At 39.5% G+C, this 11,475-nt stretch overlaps 1 protein-coding gene across 1 annotated transcript; it reads right to left on the bottom strand.

Moving 5' to 3' along the window:
* Positions 1 to 10,277: 10,277 nt before the first annotated feature.
* Positions 10,278 to 11,213, bottom strand: LOC110544559 (olfactory receptor 4C15-like). The gene has a single exon (XM_021630492.1). The coding sequence runs from the start codon at positions 11,211 to 11,213 to the stop codon at positions 10,278 to 10,280; it is 936 nt and encodes a 311-aa protein (XP_021486167.1).
* Between the last annotated feature and the right edge of the window lie 262 nt (positions 11,214 to 11,475).

Here is an 11,475-nt window from a genome sequence, read left to right as displayed (position 1 = left end):
GTTGAGTTAATCCAACCAAACGTGTGGCTAGATCTGCCAAATCATTTCCTAAAGTTAAAGGTCCAGGAAGCTCTGAATGAGCTCTAATATGCCCTGTGTAACAAGGCTGCACATGGCTCCAAATACTTTGTTGAATCTCTCTAAATAGATTTTGTATTTGTTTATTAGCTGTATTAACATATGTTATAGTCTCTAGGACTTGTAAAGCTTTAGCTATATAATGGCTATCAGTATACAAGTTGAAAGAGATAGAAGCCAAATTTTTAAAGACTGCAGCAACAGCTCGTAATTCTACAACTTGAGCTGAGGCTGGCAATGTTTGCAAAACAAAAGTTTGTCCCTCTAGTATATAAACAGCTTTTCCATTTGAAGATCCATCAATGAATACTGTTAGAACTTGAGGTAATGGATTTTGTTTAATTATTTTAGGAAATACAAAAGCATGCTCATTGGCAAATTGAAGTAATTTATCTTTTGGATAATGATTATCAATATGTCCTAAATAATGAGCAAAAGCTATCGCCCAACAATCTACATTTTGAAATAACCAATCTACTTGCTGTTTGGTAAAAGGGACTCCAATTAAGGAGGGCTCTCTACCAAAATATTTACGAGATTCTGTGTGAGCCATTTCAACTAAACTAGCCACTGCTTCATTATATGGTATCAGAACTCGAACAGGAGACACAGGCAGGTGCAACCATAATAATAGTCCTTCTTGCCACAATACAGCAGTTGAAGTATGAAGAGTAGCCAAAATATATGCACCCCATTCTTTTGAATGATTAATATATTGAACATGCTGCTTTTCAATAGCTAATTCTATCTTTTGCAAAGCATCATGAGCTTCTTTGGTAAGTTCCTTCTTTGACAAAGGATTAGCCTCTCCTTTTAAAATATCAAAAAGTGTTTTTAGTTCTCCTGTTGTTAATTTTAAATGGGGTCTTAGCCAATTTACGCTGTAACAAGCAAAGCCCAGTTGATTATTTTAGTTGAAGTTTCAATAAATTGGCGGACCCTTACCAGAAAGAGCTGACAAATACCTTGCAGCCAGAGAGCTTTGAATTTTAGCTGTTATTAACCTAATTATTTGGATGAGTACTATTGTCTGTAATCCTTATACCCCAATCCTTGCCCTTTTTCCCATTTTCTCCTTTCTTTCTAACAGGTCTCAAGGCTGCTTGGCAAGCACTGTTAGCATTCTCATAAACCAATTGTTTCACTAATAACAATCCAGACTTTTTATCACTTATAAGTCTGCTTGCTGCTTGCATTAATCTTGCCACAAAATCTTGAAATAACTCATCATGTCCCTGACAGATTTTAGACAAATCCTCCACCTGTCTACCTGCTTGTGGAAGCTTATTTCAGGCCCTCCGGGCAGCAGTATTGACCTGAGCATAAACGGCCACATCAAAATCCAATTACTGTCCTATTTCCCTGTAGATTCCTTCTCCAGCAAGCATGTCATAAGTTATAGGAATTTGCTGAGCTCGATTAAGTTCAGCTGTAGCTTGACAATGCTCTGCAAAATCTGACTTCCATAATAAATTATCTCCTCCTGATAAGCATGCTCTTGCTGTTTCCAGTCCCCTGAGTTCCAGAGCCTCAGTAGACATGGATTCCAGCAGAGCCAGGGTGAAAGGCACTGTAGGTCCATATTGGGAGCATGCAGATTTTAATTCTCTTATCTGTTTAAAAGGTATAGGAGCATGGACTCTCACCATATTACCGTGTCCATCGGGTTGCTCCAGAACTGGTAAACTATAAAACTCAGATACATCTTCTCCATTCTGCCTGGCTTCTTGTAAAGAAGCTTGTAAAGCAGATACAGATGTTAGTACAGTGGACAAAGGGAAAGGTCCCCTTGTATTCTGGGCCATTGAAACTGTAGTATTCCCAGAAGGAGGGCCTAAGCCTTCCACCAATGATGGAGTTGGAGTGGGAGATTGAGCTTCACTTTCCCTAGTAGTTAATGCTCCAATTTTTCTGTTTATTTCCTCCAAGCCCCACTCCAGTCTTTTAATTTCTTTTGCCAAGGTTTACGCTTTTCAACATGCATAGCCTGAATTGGAGGGTATGTCTCAGAATAGTGCTGATCTGGTTCTTCCTCCAACTCTGCAACCTCATTAGTTTGCAAGTCTTCCTCAAAGTCTCTTTCTGGCAAGAAATTATTGTCATCAGAAGGGAAATATAACTCCTCTGGAGGAGCTGATGGTATAATATCATTTTCTCTTGAAGCCTGCCATCTTTCTAACCTCCTTCTCTCTGAGCCTGAAAGTTTAGCTTTCTCAGTTTCCTGCTGCTTATACAGACTACCTTTAATTAAGCTCCATAAAGAAAACACTAGGCTAATGCCTTGTCCCATTTTTATTCTGGGATTTACTCACCGCACCCCTTCTATTTAATGTGAGTTCACCAGCCAAACACTGTGGTGTCCTTCACGGGTTCCCTGTATCTCACACGTCCAGGCGCCAATCTGCTGGAGCCAGCCGGGCAGAGTCGAACGGTTCTTGAGTTGGGAGTGAGGATTAAAATTAATAAAATAAACACACAGCACACAGGAAACTTTTTAAAGGTCCAGACTCAGCAAAAGGCAGGCTGCTGCTGCAAGCAGTGCCAGCAGCAAGTCTCAAGTCTCTGCCTCCTCCTCTTCTTCCAGCCTTCTAACCACTTTATTTTTTGAGGAGTTACTTTTAGCCAGTAAAACATCTCACAACAATAGGTTAATTTGCACAAGGAGCCCGAGGAAGAGGTGTAACCCTCACAAGCTATCCCACCTGTTGTCACAAACAAAAGGAGATGGACTTGCAAGTTCTCCTCTGCCAACAGTAAAGGCCTCCTAAAAGCCATCTCTCTGCTGAGATTTAAATATCAAAGCAGGCCGCTGAGTCACGGCTCCTGACAATAGAAGGATTAGAGGTATAGGATCCTAATCTCTTTTCTACTTGAGAAAGTTCCGTTAATGAGAAGGGAACATGCACCCTAATTAAGCCATCTATACTTGCCACTTTCCTCAAGGGAAGGATAGAGTCTGGCTTATATTGAGTAGAGGTATCAGACTTTGCTACAGAGCGGGAATGGTTTGTGTGTGGGCTGATAGTTGGTAGAGTGAAATTGTGTGCCAGAGTGAGGAGAGTAGGATAGTCTGCTGCTGGAGAAAGGAGCGAGGGTTTTGGAGAAACCGAAGGAGGGGAAGAGGGAGTAGGAGAGGAAGGGAAAGGGCCCAAAGGTTGTGAGGATTTTGGAGGAGCAGGAGGGGGAGAGGCTGGGGTAGACTCCGGAGGTTGTGAGGATTCTGTAGAGACTGGAGGTTGAGGGCGGTGGGGTGGAGCTTCATCTGCTGGGTCAAAGGTAGAGAACTCCTCAGGTTGAGATTTTATGGTTAGGAGATGTTGAGTGGGAGAACAGGAGGAGCAGAGAGGAGGTTTAGAGCAGAGAAGAAAGAAAGCTTGAATATAAGGTACCTCCTTCCATTTACCAGATTGCTGATAATAATTAAGAAGATCCCCTAAAATAGTGGGATTTAATGTGCCATTAATCGGCCAATTTGGACCCTTACCTAAAGAGTATGTAGGCCAAGTCTTATTACAGAGGTGTATGAGTTTGGAAGTTTTTAACTGTGGTTGCAAACACAAAGTCTTAAAATTCTCCAGAAGACATCCCAGTGGAGAAACTGAGGGGACAGACAGAGTAGTCTGGACATTCCCCATCGGGAGGCAAGAGAGACATGACATTCTAAGGTGTCCCAAAAGAAGGTGCAGACTCTAACAAGAGAGGTCCTTCCTGATCCAATAGCTCATCAGCTTTTGGCCAGGGCCCGGGGCACAGATGTACATGGCTGCCTATAAAATAGACATTATTGTGTGTGCAATGTTGTGACCAATAAATTGTTTTTAAATCAAAATCAAACAAATATATGCATATATTTTAAGATGATATAAACAGTTTGTTATATTTATTTTGAAAGATTTTTATGCCTCTCCCCATTCCACTAATTGGGGAGGTCCTCCTTGAAATGTTATGGGACAGATTACATAATGACAATTAGGCATACAACAGATCTTATATGAAAGTGGTTTATTAGGTGGATATGAAGAGAAGGAGAGAAGGGGGAAGCAGGACATAATGGGGGAAAAGAGAGAGATAGAGGGGAAAGAGAGAGAAGGAAAAAGAGAGAGAAGGGGGTGCCCCGATAGAAAAAAGGGAGAAGGCCAAGAGGCCAGGAGCAAGAGGGACCAAGAGAGAAAGGAACAAGAGAGGGACCATGTGTCAGGTTGTCCCTTTAAGGGGCAAGGTAACCAGGCCTTCCAGGTGTGGCCACCTGGCAGGCAACACATGATGACATCAAAAGTTGCTAGGCAACCCAGAAGCAGGTTTAGTTCCAAAATCCTAACACTCTTCCCTTTCCAACCGACCCTAGCCTATCAAGTCTCATCAGGACTGGCAGCACTGTCTTCCTCTGTTCCCTGGTATGGTGGCACCCACCTCAGGGGGAGGTGATCAAAGAGCCAGCCATTGAGCTCATGTCAGAGACATCCCCTGCTCCCCTTAGTAGGGAAACGTGGAGACTGAGCTGCCATGGGCTACATCTGTGTAGGTGTTGTAAGTTATCTCCATGCATTGTCCTTGGGTGGAGTATCAATCTCAGACCCCTGGGCCCACATTTTTTGATGTTGTTGTTCTGTTGTTCTCCTTGTGGAGCTCCCTTCCCCTCCAGGTCTTTCTATCTTCCCCTTCTTTGGTAAGATTCCCTGTACTCTTCCCAAAATTTGGCTATGAGTCTCAGCATGTGCTTTGATACAAGGCTAGGTAGTCTTTCAAAGGCCCTCTGTGGTAGGCTTCTGTCCTGTTTCGTTTTCTCCCTCTTCTAATGTCTATCCTCTTCGTCTTTCTGAATAAGGATTTGTGCCCTATTCCAGAGATCCCAAAAGACCACTAGGAGTCCAGTCCATTGAAAAGCAAAAGAGGATCTTTATTCAATCTTAAGCTCAGCTGCCAATCTTCCCTGAAGTAACAGGTTAGAAAGTGAGTTTTTAAAGGGAAAAACCACAAGCATGGAATTCCAAGCATTGTCTTACAGAGAAGGGTAACGTTGGGTAGGTTGGTTCAACAAGCAAGGTGACCTTTAGGCTAGTTGTTCCAAGCCATCTGGTCAAACCACAAGGTATCTAAGATATCTGTATGATAGCCTGCTGGGTGGAAGACTCATTAACACATTTCTATGGCATTTAACACATCCTGTGGTATTTAAGACAATTTGTGGAGTGGAAGCCTGATTATAGTTATCTATTAACACATTCTGTGGTATCCATGACAACCTGTGACAGCCTGCGGGGGGAGAGCCAGGTGGTCCTTCTCTGAATAGGGGGTGAGGTGGGGGCCAAGTCACTCCAAGGACAGTCAACTTAAGATAGAGTCTGAGAAAGAAACAAAATGGAGCTACCCCTGCCATTCCTTAATTCCTTTAGATTGAGCATCTTATCCAGGGTCCTCCTTCTTGCTTATCTTCTTTAGCTGTACAGATTTTAGTGTGTTTATCCTATATTATATGTCTATTATCCACTTATAAGTGAGTATATACCATGTGCGTCTTTCTGCCTCTTGGATACCTCAATCAGGATGATCTTTTTTAGTTCCATCCATTTGCCTACAAATTTCATGATTTTTCTTGTTTGTTTGTTTTTTTTTTTTCCCAGCGCTGAGGACTGAACCCAAGGCCTTGTGCTTGCTTGCTAGGCAAGCACTCTACCACTGAGCTAAATCCCCAATCCCGATTTTCTTGTTTTTAATTGCTGAGTAGTATTCTGTTGTGCAAATGTACCACAATTTCTGTATCCATTCCTCTGTTGAGGGACATCTGGTTATTTCCAGATTATGGCTATTAACCTGATAAGTGAGGGTCAGATGAAAGAGAAGGAGGTCCTCCCCTATCAGTGGACTTGGAAAGAGGTAGGGAGAAGATGAGAGAGGGTGGGTGGGATTGGGAGGGAATGAAGGAGTGGGGCACAGCTGGGATACAAAGTTAATAAACTGTAAATAATATTAAAAATTAAAATTTGAATTAAAAAAAATAAAGCTTCTACAAACATGGTTGAACAAGAGGAACCCTCCTCCATTGCTGTTGGGAGTGCAAACTTGTACAACCACTTTGGAAAACAATCTGTTGCTTTCTCAGAAAATTAGGAATAGTGCTGAGAGACCAAAGAATTAAAAATTAGTGTTTTGAGTTATTGGTTTAAAGTTTAAAGCCTGAACAAAGGCCAGACAGGTGGAGACATGTCCAGCCACCTGCTGGTAGGAACCAGTCTTACTGCATTCTTTTCCTGCCCACTAGAGATTCAGTTGCTAGGAAACAGGCCCAGATGGCCCCTTTCCCCTAGAACAGCAAAACAATGGAAGCTAGACCATCAATTGCTTTGGAGCCTTCCTATAGCCAATCAGTTTAAAGTGCAATATCCCCATTTGTGTTTCAACCAATATATTCTCCCCAGGCAGGAATTCCCTTGCTTTGGGCATGCTGGGAGGGACTGGGACCTTTAAATCACCACCTACCCTGAGCTGGGGGCTCTCTGGTCTCAACCACAGCATCTGTGAGGGTATGAACCCAAGCTATAGCTTGTAATATAAAGGTTCTCGTGTGTTTTGCATAGGACTCAACTCCTGGTGGTTTCTTGTGGGTCTTGTGACCTAGGCATAACAGTGCTACCTCAAGATCCAGCTATACCACTCCTAGGCATATATCCAAAATATGCTCAAGTATACAACAAGGACATTTGCTCAACCATTATTATTATTTTAGCACTTATTTTTAATGAAGACTCTGACCATTACATGTAAGAAAAATGAAATCATAATATTCAGCAAAAGGATAATAAAAACTACTGATACCCAGTTTTTACCAGCTTAATGATTAGAATATTGCAGTATTCTTTCAAGAAAATTTAATGACTTTCATTTCCATGTTATCTTCTGTGTTGATTTTGCTTGGGCATGAAAACATTAATTAAAGCTTATTTGCTCTATGGCATTAGATCTGCCATGGTAATATTAAGTTGGCTTATTATAGTTACTGTATTTTTTTTACAAAAACACATTTTATCAAAGTAGAAAAAGGAAATTTAACTGTGTCTACATAGTTGAAAGAAGGCAATAGTGAGAGAATCTTCCATAATACAGAATTAAAATAATAAAAATGACATTTAAATCACATAAAGTCACTAAGTTTGCTCAAAATCTTACAACGGCTCTTCTCTCCAAACAATTAAAATTTTTACCATGAATCTTGACTTATTTTTCATATCCTAGGTATTTCACTGCCCTCTCCTTCGATCATTTTTCTATCTCCAATTATTAAGATTTTTTTTTTTTTGCTATTTTACTTTCCTCTACATCTACTGCCTGAGTCTTGGTAACTATCACATCCGAGGATAAATGGCTTTCTCTTTTATCTGACTCTGGCTTCTGGAGTTTATCCTGGCCACACCTTGTAATTTGCTACATGGGGTGGAACACTACAAAGTTTAGTAGACTGGATTCTTCTTCCAAGGGTTCTTTGATTTCCCTCTACCAGTTTCCCAGTTTAGCTTGAAATGTGCAAAGCAGAATTATACTAACTTATTTTTTATGATTTTTTAAAAGTGGCCATTGTGGCTCACATCTACTCTCCTAACTTGTAGCAGGCTGAAACAGGAGAATCATTGCTAGTACAACATCAGCCTGAAAGCTCAAGACCAACTTTTTACCACAGAGATATCTGTCTCATAAAAACTAAGCACTCTTAGTGCGTTGCCCCAGAGAGTAAAGTCACTTACTACCAAGCCCAGTGACCTGAGTTTGATCCCCAGGGTTCAAAGGAAATATTTCATTCCACAAATTGCCTTCTAACAACCATCTTAAATGGTATGGCTCCAATGTGCTAAATAAATGAACATAATTTTTTAAGAATTAAAAAATTAATCGCAAAAATAAAATAATAGTAAATTAATGGAAGATGTTGAAGCAAAAAATGAAGATATATTTAGAAATTACATCATTTTTAAAACACAAACATGTTAACAGTGGAAAAATAGTGGCAAAAATGTGCTTTTACTGTGAAAATGTGGGAAGGCTTTCTGGGAAGATGGCATTGGAATTACTTTCTCTTATTACTTATATATTGTTAGTAGAGGCTAGAGTACATGAATGGCCACCTTAAGAGATATGGAACAATCAAGGAGTGAGAATGTCCAGGTATATTGATGTGCTTGATCATCATGGCTGGAACATGGCTGAGCAGAACCAATAGGTGAATTATATGGAAGCCAGATGTGGCTCATGTTAGTGACTTAGTAAGTCTTGTTGAAGTTTTCAGCCACTGTACTTGGGGACCATAGTTATCATTTCCTTAACTTCATGTAGTCAAATTTTCCTTTCAAATAATAGAAGGAGAGAAAAAGTAGTGGATTTAAAAATTGAGGATAATAGGAAACAACTTTATATCCATTCTCTTTTATAGTGAAGCAGATGGGACTTAAGTAAAGGCCTATGAGGGCCTGTTTTTAGAACTCTACTGTTAACCATTGGTTATACTGAAATTTATGACATCTTAGTCTCAGGTGTTAGTCTGCACGGTCAAAAAATTTTTATAATGAGAATGTAAAGTAAGATATTTTTATGGAAATGAAATGTGTAAAAATTTTAAATTAGAATTAAAGTGTTAAATCTTATACAAATATTATTTTCTATATATGAAGTATCAAAAATGGTCATCTTACAGTTGAGTAAAGCAACCATAAAAATCAACCAAGTACCAGGCATGGAGATAACCTAGAACCCCTGCACAGATGTAGCCCATGGCAGTTTAGTGTCTAAGTGGTCTCCACAGTAATGGGAAGAGAGATTGCTTCTGACATAATCTGATTGGCCTGCCCTTTTAATTACCTCCTCCTGAGGGGGGAGCAGCCTTACCAGGACACAGAAGGTGACAATGCAGCCACTCCTGATGAGATCTGATAGACTAAGATCAGAAGGAAGGAGAGGAGGACCTCCCTTATCAGTGGACTTGGGGAAGGACATGTGTGAAGAAGGGGAAGAGACCAGGAGGGGAAGACTTATGGGGGGATACAAAGTGAATAAAGTGTAATTAATAAAATTTAAAAAATCAACCATTAAGTGAATACAATATAATAGCAAGGTATTTTTAACTGGCTACTATGTTTTTTATTGCTTTTCTGTGGAGGTAAAAAATTGTGCTAAGTACAGTAGCATCTTCTGCTTGGTGTTGCTAGTCAAGTTATTTTTGAAGCTGCTTGTGCTTAGTCTAGGCTGAGAGATGCTCATGAATGTTTTTCTAGAGAATTTGCATTCATATCTGATTGCAATGCAGTAGTTACATGACCCAAGAGATAACTCATCCATAAGCAGGTAGAGCTAATCATATTTTATCTGTCAAAATAGTCAAGAAGTACTGACCATATTTTGTACTAGGCATTTTTGGACTGACTTCATAAATTAAGGCAAATAATACAAGAGCATCTATTTTTGTGTCTTGATCTCTCTCTTCTCTCTGCATTTCTGGGTTCTGGCCTTTTACAATGACATTGTCACATAAATACACATTTTTACTTGGTATGATTTCAGAATATTTTTCTTAATTTCAACACATTCTAAATATAATAAGAGTTTTTAAAAAACATAGTACTACATTAAAACATTCTAATAGGCAACATATATTTCATTTGTGTTAGAGAATTATAAAATTAATTCATACAGATTTTTGTATGACAATACTGATGTATTAGTTACTTTCTATCACTATGATAAAACATTATGACCAAAGCAACTTCTAGAAGAAAGAAGTTATTTGGGGTATGTGACCAGAGAGTAAGAGTCCATGATGAAGGAACAGATGAAGCAAGCAGCAGACAGCTGCTGCAACTTAGAGATCATATCTTAAACCACAAACGTGAAGCATAGAGAGCTAATTTAGAATTGAAATTCTTCTGAAACCCCAGTGACATACTTCCTCCAGCAAGTCCACATCCAGTTCTCTGTAAACAGCCACCACTAAATACCAAGTATTCAAATTCCAAGCACTTATAGGTCGTATATTCAAACTACCACAACTCATACTGCAAGTAGTAATCTCCAGTTAAAGTCAGAGTTTCAGCCTGCAATATTGATGCTTTCGCTATAGAATGATGTCTTCTTTTTCTGTATAATGAACAAATCATTAAGTGCTTGAAGTAAATATTGACTTCTTTGTTTTGTACATTAAAATTTGTAAGTGTAAAATTTTAAATTTTATCAGAGACCACCCTAAATCTTTTCCATATTTTTCTAATGGCACTTTTCATTTCTTTATTTCTAAAAGTGTAAATTATAGGATTGAGCAATGGAGTCATAATGGCATCAAACTCAGCTACCTTTTTCTCAAAAGAAGATGCAGACGTAGATCTTGCATATATAAATATGCATGGAACAAAGAATGAAACAACAACAGCAATGTGGGATCCACAAGTGGAGAGAGCTTTCCATCGTCCTTCAGAACTATGACTTCTTAGAGAGAACAAAATAACACCATAGGAGATAAGCAACATAGAAAAAATTATGATGCAAATAGACCCACTGTTGGCAAACACAAGGAGTCCATAAACATAAGTGTTAGTGCATGTCAACTCCAGTAATGGGAACAAATCACACACGAAGTGATCGATAACATTGGGTCCACAAAAGGACAGCTGTAAAGTGAAGATAATTTGTATGATAGAGTGCAAGAATCCTCCTGTCCATGCTACCCCCACCAGAGTGCCATAGAGCCTCCAGTTCATTATGGAAGAGTAGTGTAAAGGCTTGCAAATAGCTACATATCGGTCATAGGCCATGGCGATTAGTACAATTACTTCCACTGCAGCAAAGAAGTGTTCACCAAAGATCTGTGTCATGCAGCCCTCAAAGGAGATGGTTTTACTCTCATCGAGGGAGTCAGCAATCATCTTTGGTGTGATGACTGAAGTAATGCATGCATCCAAGAAAGACAGAAATGCCAAGAAGAAGTACATGGGTGATCCAAGCAGTGCAGGCGTGCAGAGGATGGTTACTGCAATTATTATGCTGCCACCAATGGTTGCAATATAGATAAATAAGAATACAACAAATATTATTATCTGAACTTTTGCATTCTGTGAAAGTCCCAGGAGGATGAACTCAGTTACAATAGTTTGGTTTGGCATGATTATCAAGAAAAGTTTAACATAATTTTTATTTACATATGTATTTATTCATTTATATGTATATGCTTCTGTACTTTGTGGTGTGTGTATATGGGCACATGCAGCTGCTGCAGTCTTTGTGTAGAGGTCACAGAACTACTAGCAGAAGTAATTTCTTTCTCTACTCTGTGGGCTCTGGGTTTTGAACTGGGCTTAGGGAGTCAGTCTTGACAGCAGCAACTTTACCACACAGCATTTCTGTCAAATAGTCCAAACAGTCAAA

The sequence above is a fragment of the Meriones unguiculatus genome, chromosome 3 (assembly GCF_030254825.1).
Source record: "Meriones unguiculatus strain TT.TT164.6M chromosome 3, Bangor_MerUng_6.1, whole genome shotgun sequence".
Lineage (NCBI taxonomy): Eukaryota > Metazoa > Chordata > Mammalia > Rodentia > Muridae > Meriones > Meriones unguiculatus.
Note: the sequence above shows the minus strand (reverse complement) of the source record. Positions and strands in the feature narration are given on the sequence as shown.